General features: G+C 43.6%; 1 protein-coding gene across 13 annotated transcripts in view; it reads left to right on the top strand.

Annotated features, from left to right (window-relative positions):
- TMEM94 (transmembrane protein 94) overlaps positions 1-19,296 on the top strand; it is a 68,304-nt gene that overhangs the window by 10,509 nt on the left and 38,499 nt on the right. For 8 of the 13 annotated variants that reach the window (XM_083429831.1, XM_083429830.1, XM_083429829.1 and 5 more), the window contains 2 exons: positions 17,356-17,475; positions 18,742-18,869. In XM_083429831.1, the coding sequence (XP_083285957.1) occupies positions 17,356-17,475; positions 18,742-18,869 (248 nt within the window). Of the gene's footprint in view, positions 1-6,414; positions 6,643-17,355; positions 17,476-18,741; positions 18,870-19,296 lie in introns of those variants that run through there. The other 5 variants (XM_083429828.1, XM_083429825.1, XM_083429827.1 and 2 more) reach the window with 3 other exon arrangements.

The following is a 19,296-nucleotide window of genomic DNA, read 5'->3' as shown; positions in this document are numbered from 1 at the left end:
CTGAGAATAACCGTTGCTCAGATGTGGTGCAGCTTGGCATCCAGTCCTGGCTAAGAACCAGGTATTGCAGAACAAGAGAGCAAATATCCTAAGAGGTCATCCAGAAATCTTTGAAATTCAATTTAACAGGCAAGTTATCTGTTCTGATTCCTAATTCTGTTCAATGCTGGCAAGAACAGTCCCTGCTCTGGGATATGCAAACCACGTGAAGCAGTTAGAAAATCCAGTTTTGCTGTTTTTCCTCTCGGTTTAACTCTGGTTCCGATAGAGGTTTTGGAAACGTCTGCTTTTTGCTCAATAGCAGCTTGTTGTGTTGTCTGGACCAAAAAACAGTTAAGTTTGTGTGAAACAAGCCAACTTCAAAGCAGGGTTAAAATTATTTTGACAGGATGGAAAACTAAGCCAACAAAATGAAGTTTTGCAGACTTAAGTGTAAAGTTCTGCTTTTTGGTGCGAAGACTCAGATGTCAAGATACAGGATGGGTGACAAATAACTTAACAGCACATTTGAAAAGGATATGGGAGTCCACATGCTAAACGTGAGTCAGTAGTGTTGTCTTGTGTCTAAAAAGGCTAATGCAATTCTAGATTGCATGAGAATTCATGGTATCACTCTGTTCTTTGATCAGGACTCACAGTTCTGGACACTATGGCATAGAAAGGACACTGACATATTGGCACATCCAGAGTAGAGCAGGGAACCTGGGGATCAGGTTTTGTGAGCAAAGGCTGAAGGGGCTGGGTATATTTATTTTGGAGATGTTAAAATTTAGAGATTATCGAATAGCCACCTTCAAATATTTGAAGGGCCACCACATAGATCATGGAGCAGATTGGTTTTCTATTGCTCCAGAGGAGAGGACCCAAACCAGCGAGTTCAAATCATGAGAGAAATGATTTAATCCAAATGTAATAAATTATTTCCTGGTTCAGGCTGTATGACAGCGGAACAGACGGCCTTGAAAGGTGGTGAATTCTTCTTTGTTAGAGGTTTTCAGAGACTGGAGGGCCCTGATCATAGGTGCTGCTGTAGTGGATTTACTTCAGCAGCTGAGACTGAACTAGGAAGTAGATGAAATTACCTTTTGAAAAAACAAACCAAAACATAATTAATGTAGCCACAGTTTATTGCTGTAGGGGACACAGCAAGCTGTGGTTGAGCAGAAACAGAAACAAAAGCTTCTAAACAACTCCCGCCTATGCCAGGGAGGGACTGAATGTGGAAGCCCAAGGCTCACCTCCGCTCCTTCACGTCACACTAAACTATGGTTTAGCATAGGTTTTAAAAGGAGCCATTATGTCGGGAAAAGGACAGTTTTCTTCATGGAAGGCTTCATTGTTGCAATAATGGGTATTGTGTAAATCCCATTGGTAGTGGTGTTTGGGATGGACAGTATAATTACCAATGTAAATACTTTCTTCCAGTAGCTCTGCTTTTTCCATGGCTGTTTGCAAACTTTTTTTGTTTAATTGGAGTCCACAGACTTCTGTTCTTTAGTGCTGGAGTGCATGCATTCAATAGTAGCCTGGTTTGCATGTCAAATTAAAGCATGGTTAAAATAAACTGTGGTTTCGTGTGAATGAGCTGCAATTGTGGGCCCTTCTCTCATCCCCTGCCCCTGCTTTTACCAGTTTCCCCTACCACACTATCTATTTTGTCTTGTCTTATCATACTGAATATCACCACCTGCACCTCTGCCTCCCTTACTTTGTTGTGTCTGGATCTTAAAAGTTCTGCACCTTTCTACTTCGTCTTGAGCAATCCATCTCATTTTAATGTGCTTCTGTTCCCCTTACCATATTGTGCTTTCCGTGGAAGTACCTTGATACAGCTTACGTTTGTGCAAGCTCCACATGCGAGTAATTGATGAGGCGCAGGCACATATCAGGGTCATGCAGTCATGAGCAGTTGCAAAGCAATACAGGGCTGTGCCGTTTGCTAGAGTTCATGCCCTTATTTTTCATGCTGCTCACAATGTGAACAGAAGTGGCGACGAAGTGCCTTAACCTCTTCAGACATCTCTCCCGTCCTTTCATCTCTTATTTTAATCAATGGTGTGGCCCCCGCCTTTCCCTCGGGATAGCTGCCACTTGAGAAATAGCACTGCACTTTTCTTCTACTGGACTCAACACCTCTCTCACACACAATATGCACACACACACTGCTTTTTAGCTGAGAAATGTTTCGGGAAGGGCAACCGAAATTATCAAAGGGATGAAGCAACTCCCCTATAAGGAAAGATGGCAGCATTTGGGGCTTTTTAGTTTAGGAGAGCTGGCAACTAAGAGGCAGCATGGACGTGGATATCCAGAAACATATCTATTCACAGAAAAGTCCCCCCTTCATAACAGCAGAACACAGGGATGACAGAATTTTGGAAGATTTAGGACAAACAATACTTTGCACAGCGCATCGTTCAGCGATGCGATTGGCTCTCACGGAAGGTAGTGGTGGCCATAGCTGTCAATGTTTCCCTTTTTTTAAGGGAAATTCACTTATTCCAAATAGGATTCCTCGCAAGAAAAGGGAAAAGTTGACAGCTAAAGTGAGGGCCACCAAACCGGATAGCTTTAAAAGAGGACTAGACTAACTCATGGATGATAAGGCTACCAGTGTCTGCTAACCATAATGGCTATGTTCTCCTTCCCCTGTTATAGGTAGTATGTCTTTGAATGTCAGTTGCTGCAGTCACAAGCAGGGAGAGTGCTGTTGCCCTCAGATCCTACTGCCAGGCTTGCCATAGGCATCTGTTCAGCCACTGTGAGAACAGGATGCTGGACAAGACGAGCCATTGGCCTGATCCTGCAAAGGCTCTTCTTATGTTCTTAGGTCCACCCTCTAGCAAGTGGAATGCGTTTGTATTGCGGAGTGATTATATTCTACATGGCACTTGCTTGGAATCGAAGCGAACCGACAGCTATTTTTTTTTTACCAAGCAAAGCTAGGAGAAAATTCTGTTAAGGCGACTGCCAAAGAGAGTTAAAAAGGCTTTTCTTGCCATTTCAAAAAAATAATAATAAGGCTGCTCTTATTATGCTGAGATGTCCGCATCGGAGAACTTCCTGTGACTTTACAGTCTGAGTTGCCAGCATGTGCTCATTCAAGATGGTGAGAGAGATTTCAGAAAAGTCTGCCAGTGGCATTGCTATAAAAAGCCCACCTGCTGAATTTTGTGTATGTTTTGTAGGAGTACGAGTGTTTCCCAGTCCCGGCTCCTGGGGTGTTGCTTCCCTTTTCCTTGGTCGTGTCCCAGTTACAACAAGTAGCTGTGTTTTTTAGCTGCTTAATTACTTACTAGGAATTGTATTCAGGAAAGTGGGGTGGTGGTGGTGGGAATTTGTGCTGTGCAAGACACTTTGTTCCTTTTGTGCAGTTAAAGAGTATGTTGTCTAGGAAACACAATGCCCTGGAGAAAGATGCTGCCTCTTTCTTTCCCCTCCCTTCCCTGCTGGCTTCTTTCTTGCAACCAGCGCCACAAATGCTTTCCTTTCCTTTCCTTCAGCTGCCCCCTTAAGAGTTCCATATGCAGAAACTTTAATTTCTGAAATTGTGTGTTTGTGATATTTTTTCGCCATACAACAGAGAGCCTGGGTCAGGGCTCACATCTTCATGGTGCCTATAGAAGGAGCAGCCTTGTGTGGAGTGTCAGACTTGTAACCCCTGACTAGCAGATATTCAATAATCTCAAGTGGAAATGTTATGCAGACTGTCTATCAGTAATTCTATATACCTGGGTGGGGTCAGATAACCTTTTCTGTCTAGTGGGCTGCATTCACCTTTTGACCAACCCACAGCCTTCCCTCCTCAGATCATCTATGCTGAGGAAGCGGATTATTGCCCACCTCCCCATTAATCAAATGATCGATCTGGTAGCTGGGGCAGCAGCAATTTGCATCCCCATCAGAGCACTGTGCGGGGAAAAGAGATGTTGACATCTTTGCCCAGCACAGCACTGTGTCTGTTTTTCTTTTTTCTTTTGCTGCCGTCAAGAAAATCAGTGGAGTCTTGGGAGGAAAAAAAAATGTTTGCCGGGAAAGGGGACAGATAAGACTATTAGGTCAGGGGTTAGCCTTCCTGGTTCAGGAGATGCCAGAAACTGCATCAGGGCTTTTATCCATTCAGAGCATGAGTTCTGCCACTGAGCTGGAACCTCTCCTTTCTAAGGTGGGAAGATCAGCTCTTCAAATGATGGGTCTTTCTTGCTCTCCCTTGATTTCAGAGCATGAAGGCAAAAATCGGTCACCTGTCAAACCATGGAGGTGGGTAGGCAAGATAACAATCTGACCCACTGGCCAGATCTAGTTTCCCTCAGCTCTGTTGTATGAAGTTGGGCCACTCACTGACTTTTAGAGTAACCGTCATGCAGAGGACTTTTGCAGGCACTGCCAGACAGCTGATCGGCGGTGCTTGCTAACTCCCTTTAACTGCTCCATGCCTGAAATCATGTAGGATGTCAAGTGAGGGTGACAACTCCTACAATGGCCTCACAAGCCAGATGAGGAGGCCAGGCAGAGTTAATAAGGTACCCAGACTTCAGGCTCCCTACTTCTGTCATACAACAGGCTTTTGGCTGAGTGGGAATTTTGAGTTGGGGGTCTCTCTAGTTTGACTGATACTCTTAACTTTTATTCTGTGCTGGCTGTCCACTAACTTGAGAAACACATGGGCTTAAATTTTTTTGGAGGGGTCTTGTCATCTGCATAACCACCTTGACAGTTCAAAGCGTGGAAGTTTATGCAGTGCAGTGTATGCTTAATTGGGACTAGAGCGTTTAGTGGTGTGTAGGTACACAATGAAAGAATAGTTCAGTCATTTCTATTTAAGAAGAAGTTAGGTGGCATTTGTGCTTTCAGCTGTAAAAAATATATAAAATCAATCTTGTCTTGTGATTCATTCATAGGAAATAATCTAATTTTATTTTATATATGAAAAAACTGCCCATTAGAGATGTCTTAAAACTCTTACGTTGAGTTCCCACTGTTCTGGGTCACAATTTATTTGTTTATTTGTTTAAAGCATTTGTGCTGCACCCTTCAGCCAGAAAGGTTCCCAGAGTGGCTCACATGCAATTATCTTGCCTCATAATTTTCTGTTCTCGCCCCCTGCAAATGTAGCTTGTTCATTGAGAAACAACTAAAAAATTAGAAAGCAACTTTGCCGGTCCATAAGGAAAGAATCCCAAACTGCAAATACAATTATTAGGACGACCCCAAAAGTCATAAACTTATGATCAAGCTTTTTTTGAGTTCTCCAGAGTTCTTCACCAGATGTAATCAAAAGGCAAGGGAGAGTGAGAGAAGTAGCAAATAGATGTGCAGGTCTTAAGGTGGAAAAGACGAGAGTCATGCTATCATCATTGGATTGGTATCCCCATGTGCATGACAGGACAGGTATCCAAGCCTTGCTCTGTTATTTTAGAGGCCATTTTTGCAACAGGATTGAGATCTTGTTTAACTTGGACCATAGTATCAAGCAAGAGTTAAGACATACAGACACTAAAGGAAAGGAAGAAGAGGTGATGATAAATAGTACTCCACACACAGGGATGTATCTATAGTGCATGCTTAGATTGAGGTTGTCTGTGGTACAGAATGGGCTTGGCTGCTGTCATTACTGTGATTCTTCTTCTTCTTTATTTACCTTTGTTTTGCTCCTCCCCTCCCTTTGGGTTTTTGGGGCATACGCATTGAACTCTTTGTCTCCGTTGGCCCAGTGTCCTCTGCCTGTCCCTCCTCCATTGCTGCTGCTGCCCAGCTCTGGGTAAGTGGCAAGCCCCAGACACAATAGATTGCTATTAATAACCTGCACTGCACCTTCTGCAGGAGTCTCCTCTTGAGAGGCTATGAATATTTGATACTTGGAGGGGGGGGGGACTTTCTGCTGCTCTCCATCCTGATTGCTGCGGGGATGTCCTGCTGGGAGCAAGAGGTCGCTCAGGAGGGAGCAAGGCATATCAGTGCAGCTCAGCAAATAGAAGGCCTGGTTGTTTTCCTCGTGGATTTTTATTGAAACAATTAGTTCTCAGAATGCACAGCTTGACACCTGAGGGTTTTGTGTTCATAAGTGCACTGTTTGACATTTTTTAAAATACGGGACCGTTCATGGGAGTTCTCAACCCCTTAGGTCATTTTCCTCCTATTTAGTCCATCTCCACTGTTGTGGCCAGAGCTGGCTTTTCCTTGCAGTATCCTATGTGTTCGTGGACCTGTTCTCTGTTAGCATCATCTTGTGCTTCAGCATATACCATCTCTGCCTTCCGTACAGGTGTATTTCATGGGCTATCTGGCTTTTGAATGCAGCCTCCCGGACCCAGGGGGATGTGATCCTAAAGGACATCCTCATCTCTCCTTTCTCATCCCTCCCCTTCTTACCCCATATCCAGCATGCAGCAGTGTGACTGGCAACAGGCTGAATTAATCAGTGGCTTGGTGCTTCACTCTGCTGTTCCTCTCCCTCTCTCTCCCTCTCTCTCTTTCTGCAGCGTTGCGCTGTGCGCACTCTCTCTCTTGCTCTCTGCTTCTCTCTGGATAGCAGCATTGGAAGTTGCTGTTCAAGGTTCCAAGTGCTGCGCTCCAATCTTAGCCCAGATGCTTTTTAAACAGACAGATTTGTGGATGTCCCAGCAAGCCAAAAGTGGCAAAGTAAGTTTACCTTTTGCGCTTTTTATTTCTTTCTGTTTTCTAACGTTTGAATTCAAGATGGCTTTTCCCTTCCTTTCCTGCATGTTTTCCTGAGCTGCTAATGTACAGAAGGCTTCTGAGGTTGCCTATGTGTGTGAGCTTAAGGCAGATGAGCTGCATTAAATGACAATATATATATTATGGAAAGGAGGACCTCTTCCTTTCTGCTAGGCTTGTTCTGTCACTGGGAGAATTTGGGCTCTGAGCGCAGTGTATAGATGCCTTGAGCTTTAGTGAATCCTTGTGTCTGTTCGGTGGTTCAGATTTGTCTGTTTCTTTACACATGCCTGAGCATTGCGCCACTAAGTGCCACTTCCTACTGGTATACTTGAGGGGTGGGGTGTGTGTGGGGGGGTTAATGCTGTGGCATAAACTAGCAGGGATCGTGCGTGGCAAATTTCCTGGATCTGGAGGATTGCCAAGTATGTTCAAGGGAAGCAAATGTGGCAATGATCCATCCTTGCAGATTAATAAATCTAGGATTACAGTCAGCTGGGGTTGGAAGTGTGTGTGTGTAATTACCGACTGCGCATATTATTCTTCAGTGTTAGGGAAATATGTATAGTAATATATGCCTTAATATCACATTATGTAACATGCCTTTAAAACAGCACAAACACCAATCCCCATGGCACATGTGTTAGCTACATAGAAATCCAGCCCCAGGGTGATCTGCAGGTACAAGAACGGCCGCGGGGACAAAGTAGGAAAGCTGTACAGCATGCAGTTGCCTGAAGGAGCTGCCTCTTCACTCAGTACCCTAAAATGAAGGAGGAGCCAACGAGCAAGCAAAAGCTGAGGTTTGCATTGTCAGTACAAAGAAGTTTATCCTGGTTATTGGCATTCAGCCTTCTGCTTTTGTATGACCCTAAAAACACCCTGATGTCCAGAAGAAAGTAGATTCGTTCATATAGAGGTCCATGACCAATGTTGGTAATGTACTGAAGCCCTGTGTAGATTTGCGATGCTAAGTTGGAATCTCCAAATGTAAAGATTCTGTAATTTCTAAGAGGCAAGGAAGACTTGCAGCATCGTGTAAAATGGAGATTCTGTAGTCACCTGAGTGGATGGAGCTTCTCTGCTAAAGAGAGATAGGAAGTCCTAGTTTGCTTTGGCAGCTTGTTCCTGAAACTGGATGGAGCCCGATGCTGTTATTAATTTGAGCAGTGCTGCAGATGTGATCTATGCCAGCAGTTATGGATCGAGCCGGCATGTGGTCTGCCATGGATTTCCTTAGCTCAGTGGTGCCGACTTTGGTTAAGTATGCCACAAGTCAAATCCATAGCAAGCATAAGGCAGGGTGACCCTAGTGCAGGTATGGCCAAACTTGGCCCTCCAGATGTTTTGGGACTACAATTCCCATCATCCATGACCACTGGTCCTGTTAGCTAGGGATGATGGGAGTTGTAGTCCCAAAACATCTGGCGGGCCAAGTTTGGCCATGCCTGCCCTAGTGTATGCTACAAGCCCACTATGTCTCCAAGTGCTTTTGCTTTTAGTCTACTAGGCTAGGGAGGCAAGCACAGTATAGCATTGGAGAAGCAAGCAAGAACATGGAGAAATCTGCCCGTATAAAGATAGTATACAGTATATATACCATTAACGTGGTCCATGGACTCAGTTATTCTTAACCAGGTGTGCTTAACCCCCTCTTTGATTGTGCCCTTTATGGTACCTTTATGGTTAGATACCCGTGGCCTAATTCATCTGATTTGAATAAGACTTGCTCACTTGCTATGATGTGGAATGTGAATTGTTTGATAACTCTGTTCATTCTACATGCTCTATGCTAGATGCAAATGTGTGTAGGCCATAAGGAGGACATAAGGAGGCTCAGTGAGCAGTGTAGCTCCTGGTACAATTTGTGGCTTTTTTGTTTTGCGAAGTTTTCCCCCCGTTCGAAATTCATAAGATCCTGAGTAGTCCATGCAACAGGTTTGGGCATGCATGAGCAGGCAGGGGAGTGGAGTTCCCATGACACTACTGTACATATTCTTGCTGATGATGTTCCTTCCCTGCCCCCTCCTCCATGGTTACCCACACTTTCCATTTCTGCAGGAAGTTCACACGTGGAGATGCCACAAGTTGGAAGGGGCCAAAATGCCATTGGCTTCAACCCAACAGATAGCTGGGAATCATGTCTATTCCTTCCAAATGATGGTGGTGGTGGGGAATTGTTTTCCTACCATTGTTCTGAGATAGAGAGACTGAAGGCTTGATTGCAATCTAACTTGGCTTGTAACTCTCTGCAGTACGAAATCACATTTTGTGCTAATTTTTTCCTGACTTGCTTGTTCTATAACACAAGAAAGTGTTGAGGAAACAACAGTAACAGAATCAGGATAAGAGAAGGAGGAGGGACTTATCTGTCTATATCTGTTTCTCATTTCCCCCCAGTCTTAAGTTCATTTTGCCACTTTCCACATCAGTTTATGATTTTTTAATAAATAAGAGGCTCGTGAAAATTTGCCAGCATATTAGTGAGCGTTTCTTGCATGTAATTTCCCCTTAAAATAATGCATTTTTTATACTTTTCATAAACATGTACATATTTATACACACTTTCCCCAGATAGATGTGTCTTTGCATGCATATTTTGGTTGGAGAACTGCATTGCACAACATGGCAAGGTGTGCATTTCAGAGGACAGCTGCACTTTAATTTGCTTGTAGGTAGGTAAGTAGCTCCATTAGTGTCATTAAACATGTGTGCCTATCAGCCTGGTTCTTCACCTTGCTTGCCTTTTAGTCTGTCTTTGCATACCTTCTTTTGAACACTGTACCTTCCTACCAATGTACCAACTGCAAGCCTGGCCATGCTAGCAATAGCTTTGCACTTGGATATTCCCATCCCCAACAAAAACCAAAGTTTGGGATACAAAATCCCAAGAGCCCCAAATGTGATACGGTGCTTAGGAATGTCGATCTCTTTCAAAACAACAGTGCCTTCCAAACCTGGGCTGGTGCCGAATGTGTGTTGCTGTTGTTGTTTTGTAAGTTATCTTTTTTTAAATTGAGTTTTCAAAACACCATAATTTCAGACACAGTAGCAAGGCATGGTATTTGAATCTCTTTAATAAGACAATAAAAGTGGCTAAAATTTGAACGCTGGTTCTTGCTTTTCAAAAAGAAGTTATTATGCCATCTTGGCGTTGGAAGCGTCCCCTCGACTTCCAGCCCTGACCAAGATAAAACCCTTTCTTCTCATTTAATTTCTAATACGAAGTGATGTTCCTAAGAGACACTGTGCGGTGGTGAAAATGACACCTGCTTGCTCTCACAATAGAGAAGAGATCCGCTTGTTCTGTGCTTGTCCCTTGATGATGGTTACATAACTGGCACCAAGGGGAGAGAGAGAAGGGAGAGTTGTCAAAGTAACTCCTTCCCATGTATCGTGTCTCAAAGGGGCCACCTGTGTAATATATTTATTGAGCACAAAATAACAACACTTGGTGAATAGTGCTTTCTCCCATGATGATCAAAAGATTGTCTGCGTCACGACTGTGATAGGTGGCATGCAACCTGTTGAAAAGGTTCTTGCGCCGGGAAGTTTTTAACGTTTGACGATCTATTATGTTTCTATATTCTGCTGGAAGCCGCCCAGAGTGGCTTGGGAAACCCAGCCAGGTGGGTGAGGTATAAATAATAAAATTATTACAGTGGTGCCTCGCAAGATGAAAAGAATCCGTTCCGCGAGTCTCTTCGTCTTGCGGTTTTTTTCGTCTTGCGAAGCAAGCCCATTAGCGGATTAGCGCTATTAGCGGCTATTAGCGGCTATTAAAGGCTTAAGGGATTAGCGGATTAGCTGCTAAAAGGCTATTAGCGGCTTAGATCAGCTGATAAGCGGCTTAGATCAGCTGTTCAGCGGCTTAGCGAACAGCTGTTAAGCGGCTTAGGGGCTTGGGAAAAAGGCTGGGAGAGGGGAAAAAACCCCAGGAATCGCAAGACATTTTCGTCTTACGAAGCAAGCCCATAGCAAATTCGTTTTGCGAAGCACCTCCAAAACGGAAAACCCTTTCGTCTAGCGGGTTTTCCGTCTTGCGAGGCATTCGTCTTGCGGGGCACCACTGTATTATAAAAGTAATAATTCTGGGGAAAATTCAGCATAGCGCTAAGGAGATTGTCCCATCAGCACAAGCATTTCTGCAGGAATAGTGTGTCTCTCCCTGCCCCATGCGCTGTTCCAGGGCTCTCCTGACCCCCTTGAGCCAGTTTGGGGGAAGGAACACTGGAGAAGGAGAGGGTGGGAAAGCCCCATTTCACTGGTGGAGGTCCTTGAGCAGGTTCCTGTTGGCAGGACTGCTTAGTTGAATCCGACTCAAAGTAGTAATGTCAGGGCAAACAGCAGAGTCTCATTTTGCATATGGATCTTGCATTGGGTTTTGTGGAGTCTGAAAATGGACCCTGTGTCGGTAGGGAGAAGATGCAGAATGCCCCCTGCCCAAAAGGGCCATGACTTCCTTGAGGTTCTCGGGTGGTCCAAAGAAAACAGTCCCAGTTGCAATGCAATATTCTTGATTCATTAACTCTGGCTAAGGATCACTATTAGCCATAGGATTGCATGGCCCCTCTTCCTTTCTTTGGTGTTTCTCCTCTTGCATGCAAATCTCCCTAACAGTCTTTTAACCATGGTTAGTATCAGTGTCAACAAGACATCATAGCAGATTATTTTAAGGCATGTACAGCACACAGCAAAGAAATTTATCTAGGTGGTGAATGTCATCTCCACAAACAGCATAAAAACACTTTAGCAACATCTGGGCAATAATGCACAATGGTTATGCTATAGGCCAGAGAAGTCCTGAGTAAGCAGAAGATAGTGGTTAGGGGTACTGTGGAAAAAAGATTTGCCTTTAGAAGATGTTATTTTAATGCAGAACCGCCTGTGGAGAGATTCTCACATATAGGTGATGTCTATACTGTCATGTATGATCCAGTTGAGATTCCTACATTGTAGGGGGTTGGACTAGATGACCCTTTCCTAGTCAGTTTTCCTACTGCCCATCTACTGCACCTGTCTGTCTGTCTGCCTGTCTGTCTGTCTGTCTGTCTGTCTGTCTGTGTGGAGTCTCAGAACACGGGAGTCATAGAATTGTAGAGTTCTTTGGATCTAGTCCAATCCCCTGCAATGCTGGAATATGCAGTTGTCCCATATGGGGATCGGACCTGCAACGTGCACAACTATGAAAGGGGAACCAACAGAAGACGATTTCAGATCCCTCAGCTGGTTTGATTTCCACTTACCTTTCCATTGTCCGTTTATAATTTACTCATTCTGTCTTTCTTAGCTGTGCCATTGAGCATAACCTCACAACTTATGGCATTATCCTAGAGTTTTGATTTCCCTTGAGAGACGACTACTTTGCTAACAGCCACCATTGCTTGTTTTCTGGCAAATTGGGATTGCAGAGTTACAGTCAGAGGCAGGGTGAGGGTGTCTTGTCCGTACTGCTAGGAAGTATCTATATACATGCATATGTGTGTGTGCACACACGCGCGCGCGCACACACACAGCTGGCGGTTGAGACACAGCACCATAGGCTAGATCAATCTTGCTTGCTATGTAATCAATGCAGAGCACTTGGTGCTTCTACTGCAGCCATTCATCTCTTTACGAATGGAGGTTTAGGCTTATTTAAACTTGAAATATCTGCTCAGCGAAACGGACGAATGTTAGTGCTGGGGGATGAGCAACTGCTTATCGTGTTGGAAAATAAATACAGACTATGTAGCAGGCGCCAGTGCTGAGAACACAATTGCATTGTCCTACTCAGCATTCTCCTTCCTAACTTATTGAATTCATTTTGGAACCAATCCTGAGCTGTGTCGCCACTTTGCTTTTCAGTTATAATCCCTGCCACCTTGCGTTTTTCTGTGCCAGAAGGGTTTCTACTATATCCAGACTCTGGGGAATTAGCTGCAAAGCCCCAAACTGCTAAAGGGTAGAGTGATAAGCGATGCCTGCAAAAACAATAGAAACTGCCATGGCACCTTAGGGACTAACTGGTTGATTCTAGCGCATACCTGGTTTTTGTTTCTTTGTTTTGTAAGCTGCTTTGAGCATGATTTTTGTGAATGAATGAATGAGATCGAATGAATACAACTTTGTGTGAAGGTGTTTTTTTTATGCACACAATCTGTAAAAATTCAGGCTGCTCAGTATATTATTTTTCTCCACTTGTGCCTTAATAGATGTGAGTAGGACAAGGAAGAAGAAAATGCAGGATCAACTTGTGCACATTGGCAGCGTCCAAAGTGTCAGAAAATGAAACTGATGCAGGAATACAATGGGAAAGGGGACACCCAAAGCTGCACCCCAAGATTCTTTTCAGATGTCTCAAGGTGCAGTCGTGAGCTCTCATCTCATTATCTTGTTCAAGTAAAATAATTTCGAGACCTTGGAGGCTAATAGAGAATAGCGAGCTTCTGCTCATCATTTCCCTGACGGGAAAGAAACTAGCTTTCTTCACTTACCAAAGGGTTTAGAGAGGCCACATATTAAATGGAGAACCCTGATGCTGTTCGTTTGCTGTTGCAAGAAGCTGAGAGCCTCTATAGTCTAACTGAAAAGCATGTCAGAACTGAGAATTTTTGTAGTCTCCAAACTGAAAATTTGAGAGACTTGTACTTGAAATAAAGAAAATTGCTTCAGCTCCTTATGCTGCTATGGGAGTTAGTGGGTGCTCCTCTGTGTACTGCACATACATGCAGTGTTCCACATAATATGTGAAAGCTGGACTTCTAGCTCAAGCACATAATCCAGAATATTCCTGCAGTGGTTCCATGGACTTCAAACCTGAATGGCTCTTATGCTTTTGAGGTGTATCCCAGTGTGTAGACATAATTCTTTGTTATCATAATATATGATGAATTCCTAACACACCTCTATGTGAAGATCTAAATCATGTATTTTTAAAAAGATATAAATAAGAAAAAGATCCTCCGGTAACATAGGAAACTACCTTTTGGTAAATTAGATCTTTGGCTAACTTAACTCAGTAGTGTCTACACAGGCAGATAGCTGTTCTAGAGTTTCAGACGTGGGACGTTCCCAGTCCTACCTAGAGATTTTTTCATATTCTGCACCACAATAAATTTGGCTATTTACTGAAATGATTAAGTGAGCAGTGCAAGGCAAAAAGTGGGCAGGACTTGTAGAGTCGGTATGTTAATGGAAGGATTTGATGGTAGGAGAATAGAAGGAAGTGTGGTTCACACTGGCATTCAAGCTTCCTTGATGTCTTGCTTTGAGTTCCCAGGTTGTGAACCGTGGAAACTGAGTTTCATTTAGCTGGTCCACGGCATGTCTGTGAAGAACACTGGCAATCTGAATTCTGTGGAATTCTAAGGACTTTACTGTCATACCTCGGGTTAAAGTAGCTTCGGGATGAGTATTTTCGGGTTGCGCGCTGCAGCGACCCGAAAAAACAGAGCGTGTTACTTCCGAGTTGTGCTGCTCGCGAGACGGTCAAAATGACGTCATGCGCATGCGTGGAAGCGGAGAATCGCAACCTGCAGATCCGTGGACGCAGGTTTCATTCGCTTCAGGATGCGAACGGGGCTCTGGAACGGATCCCGTTTGCATCCAGAGGTACCACTGTATTTATTTTAATAAAATGCAAATGTAAGAAATAAAAGAAGCAACACAAACACAACTGAAAACCATACAGCATCTGGTAGAGCACATTATCATTGCTACAACCGGTAGGGGATAAAATCATTAAGTGGTCTGTGTGGTGTGGTGGAGTTTGGGAATCATTGATCTAAATCTTGCTGCTTGGGACTGATTAGAGCTGGCACTCAACAACTGGAGGGCTATAGGCTCTCCGTCCTTGGTCTTGTTATTTGGCCCAGTGGCAACCACTCAAGGACCCTAGTGCTGATGGAGCAACTGTTGAAAACTTGTGCAATATATTTTTGGCAAAGTAAGAATCATTCAGCGTGGATGAGACTCCTGGATCAAGTAGTCTCTTTGCGAAGTCAGGAAGTCTGTTCCTAACACATAGCTAGCAAATACTTACTTTTGAAAAACCTCCAAAGGAAAGAGATTCAGTCTCTTGGTTCTGTTTCTTCCCACTGAGAATTCTGTTAACTCTGCAAAGATGTCTCCTGCCATCACAGAACCTGCAAGGCTCACATGTGCTGCCAGGAATGCTGTTTATATCTTCCTTTTTTTTTTTTTGAAGTGGTAGTGATTGTGGTGGTGGTGGGAAGCATACGTTTTGCCACACGTTGATGTAATCTGGTCCACGTCCAACAGAAACAGGGGAGCCGTTTTCTTCTAATCCCTAAAACCAGCCAAGCAGAAGGAGAATTACGTCAGGTTTTATTCTTAGTTCTGACAGGGATGCAGTATCATGGCTTGTGCTTCATGAGAGTTAGCTTATTTTAGACGTTCATTTTGCTGCAGAGGGATTTGCAGCTTCACGGGAGAGCCATAGGTTGACGGCAGCCTCAGAAAGTTTGTCTGTCTGTCTGGTTAAAGCTGGCCTTCTAAGAAGTGGCGTGGGACTGTGCTGACTGCGTAGAAGCCTTTCCTCTTTTGACAGCTGAGCTTCACCCATCCCTGGCAAGGCAGCCTTCTTCACCACAGCTTGGAGAAACAAGTTCCTGGGAAGAGGCATCATCAACACCTTCCTAGAAGTAGTTGCAGCTGCCAGTAATCCAGGGCTCACCCTTATTTAAAATGCCGGCTGTCAGTTTTTCGGCTCTTTACTTACATCCTTACAATAGGGCTTCGTCTGTTATTTTTGAGACTAAACATCCAAATGGCACCCTCCTTCTCACTGACAAACATGGGGCACGATCTGCTGGGCTGTTCCCCAGTGCAACCTGTGCTGAAGAGGTCATGAGTTGCGTAAGAGCACTTATGTGCTTTCATGCATTTTCTGTTATAATAACAACAACAACAACCACCACCACCACCTTTATTTATACCCCGCCCTTCCCGGCCAGAGCCAGGCTCAGGGTGGCTAACACCAGTAAAATTACAGTAAAACATAATGGGGGGGGGGACCAATTTAAAATACAGGTTAAAATTCAATTTAAAATGCAGTCTCATTTTAAAAGTAGCCCATAGATCAAAACCATATGGGGAGGGAAACATAAGGGTCAGACTGAGTCCAAACCAAAGGCCAGGCGGAACAGCTCTGTCTTGCAGGCCCTGCGGAAAGATGTCAAGTCCCGCAGGGCCCTAGTCTCTTGTGACAGAGCGTTCCACCAAGTCAGGGCCAGTACTGAAAAGGCCCTGGCCCTAGTTGAGACCAATCTAACCACCTTGCGACTTGGGATCTCCAAAATGTTGTCATTTGTGGACCTTTTGATGTGGCTTGTGCAGGAGAACTTCCTAGTGGATTCTGCCACAGGGTTGTGTAAGAGCAGTGGTTCTCTGAGGAACAGACACAGCTTGTTAGGTTGGAAAAAGCAGTGGTGGGGAATAGGGGCAAAACTTTTATTGCTGTGCATGAGTCTCATTTGCTTGCACTGCCGGGGGGAGCAAGATGCAATACCAACAGCACCAGAAGGGAAAGGGGCATGCAGGCAAACTCAGGTTGCGACCATTCTTTCCTGGGTGGGCATGCCAAACCTAGTATGTGTATGTTTCTCTGTGGCACAGTGTTGGTATCAGGGTGGATAAAAATCAATTATTTTTAAAAAATATATATGTTTAAAAAACAGATTGTTTAATTTAAATTGGATTTTTTTAAAATTTAAATTGGATGTTTTTGATTTAAGTTGGATTTTTAAAATAAAATGCTTTGGAGGAAAAATCTTTCTAAAGATAGTTTTCTATTTAAGTTACATTATAGTCCAAAGGCTATTCATCAGGAAATAAGAATTTGTTTTAAGTTTTTCATGTGTGCTGAAACTCAGTCTAAGGTGTTTTTTTTAATTGTTTAACCACATCAGTTAACAAACATGGATACATACGCTATAAGGTTATTGTTTTAGTTAAATAAATTGTTTAAATTGTTATTAAGGAAATGATTGTTTTTCTCCTTCCAATAAAGTACAGCAGAAAAGTTGTCCAAATTTAAACAGTTAACTTGTTAAACCTCACAACAATTTCATAATTATCTATGTATTTCTAAGAGTATAACCAAATCAGTAATTTTTGATATAATTGTAAAAACTACTCTGAAAATTTATTATTTCAAAAACGAAACCTTCCTCTGGTTATCAATATTAAGATGATACCAGCAAGAATGAGTCTTTCTGTAAAAAAACAACGATTTAACTCAAGTCTTACTGAGTAGTGATTTAAATCAAATCCACCCTGGTTGGTATATAATTAGTCTAGGATACATTCTTCCAGAATGGTGGAAATTTATTTGTATGGTACCTATGCTTGAGCCATAACAGGCTGTCTAGGAACTGGGTACATTTTGCATGCAGGTAGTCTGTAGCTGTTTGTGAGATTGATCTCCAGAGAATACTGATCAGTTTACCCTAGGAGGACTCAGCTGCCCTGTTGTGGAAAGTTTTCTGTAATGTTTGACAAGGGGAGGGCAGGTATGCTAAGGTATAATGGATTTGCTAGACATTGTTTTGCACCAATTTTTCTGCTGTGCTGGAAGGCACATCTCACTGGTGTCTTAAGCAGCCTATGATTGCAGAGCAGAGAAACAGTGATAGAGAAACACTACATTTGGTGTGCAAAACTTTTGTTGTCCAGGATGAAATGACTTCAAATTTGGGTCTGACCACAACGAAGGCTCTGACTATCCTGAGAGACCAGCTGTCGGCACTTCTGGAGGGGCATCAGAAGGAAAGGAAGAAGGTGATTTCCTGGAAGGTAAGCACGGCATTTTGCTGCATGTTTTCAAGAAAACGTTACGTATTTCTTTGTAAGGTAAATTTTGCAGACAGGTCCTTGGAGAAAGCAAGACTTTTCCCATTCCTGAAAGGGGTCACGTCTGAAAGGTGGCACTTAGCTGCTTCCAAAATGGGCAGCTGGAGCTGGAGCCGTGATGGTGATGCCACTTCTCCTGATGTGGGACTATGGCAGCAACACCAAGGGCAGAGGACTAGAAGAAGGTTGGGCACTTCCAGGTTGCTGTGTACCCCAGCACAAAGAGGCCTGCCTCCTTCCTCACCCAGCCTGGTGCCTTAATCTGAGTATTCAGAGCTAGTGGTGGTGGTTCTAGGGACCCCGCCCCAGTGGCCTTCCCTACTGTGACCAGTTCACAGAACCATTAATGGAACTGTGAATTCTTTGCTCCTCTGCAAAAGAGTGTGTTCAAGTGTTCAGTGGCGCTGACATGGCGCTTCATATCATCTACAGTGGTACCTCAGGTTACAGACGCTTCAGGTTACAGACTCCGCTAACCCAGAAATAGTACCTCGGGTTAAGAACTTTGCTTCAGGATGAGAACAGAAATCGAGCGGCGGCAGTGGGAGGCCCCATTAGCTAAATTGGTACCTCAGGTTAAGAACAGTTTCAGGTTAAGAACGGACCTCTGGAATGATTAAAATTCTTAACCCAAGGTACCACTGTATACCGAAATGATAGAGAATTCTCTATTTACTTATTTTATTTAACCGAATTTATATACAGCAGTTTACAGGAAATGTTGCAATTATAAATGAAAAGCAGTTAAAAGCAAGTAATAAAAACATTTGAAAGGTTATTAAAATTTAAAAGGTTAAAACGCGACAACACCTGCATGTCTGGATTGGCTTGCCTAAAGAAAAATGTTCTAAGCAGATGCTGAAAAGTCTGTAGCAAATGCGCCTGCCTGCCAGATGTCAATAAGCAGGGAGTTCCGAAGTATAGGTGCTGCCACACTAAAAGATCAATTTCTTACAACTGTGGAAACACACATTATGTGGCACCTGTAATAGTGCCTGGTCTGCAGATACATTCGAGTTGGCACATATGGGGTAAGGCAGTGCAGCAAGTGAATGATCAGAGATAACCTTGGTAGACAGTGTTCATTTCCAGTGGTGGTAACGTCTGTTGCTGTCTCTCTCTACTACTCTCTCGTCGTCCACTTTAAGCAGGTTCCATTTTGTTGATGTAGTCTCTCTCCTCCTTTGTACTTTCTTTTCTTTTTGGTAGGAGGTGTGGCGAGCCAGTTTCCTGCACCATGGCAACCGCTGTTCCTGTTTCCATTGGCCAGGGGCATCCCTGATGCTGCTGACAGTGCTGATACTATTATGCTGTTATGGGAGCCAACCACAAGGAAGGTATGCTATCTCATTGATCGTTTTACTGCAATATTCTGTCCATAAATGACCCTGAAAGCTGCTAACATTCAGTCATTAACAATTCCATAAAACAGTAAAAAAAAAACAACAACAAACAGTCGCAAATGAAACTCCAAACCAGATCACACCAGATGATTGAAACCAATAACCAGTTTCCACCTAGGTTTTGGAAATGAGTAGAACAAAGAGTCTCTTACCTGTTAGAAACTTTAATGATCACAGCGAGAGAACAAAGAATCCATTCCTAGGAATGAAGGTGCTCCCTAGTCACCCACTTGTAACCTGATCTCTCAACCACTGTGCTTTCTGTGCTGCCCCCTTATCTGCTCTCCTTGACCTTGGGCTGAGCGGATGGACGCTTTCAAGCAAGTGTGTCTGTTAACTCTCTCTTTCCCAGTTCTCCTCC

This window comes from Podarcis tiliguerta (assembly GCF_965153285.1).
Source record: "Podarcis tiliguerta genome assembly, chromosome: 2".
Classification (NCBI taxonomy): Eukaryota; Metazoa; Chordata; class Lepidosauria; order Squamata; family Lacertidae; genus Podarcis; species Podarcis tiliguerta.
The sequence above is the reverse complement of the archived record's forward strand: the minus strand, read 5'-3'. Positions and strand labels throughout refer to the sequence as shown.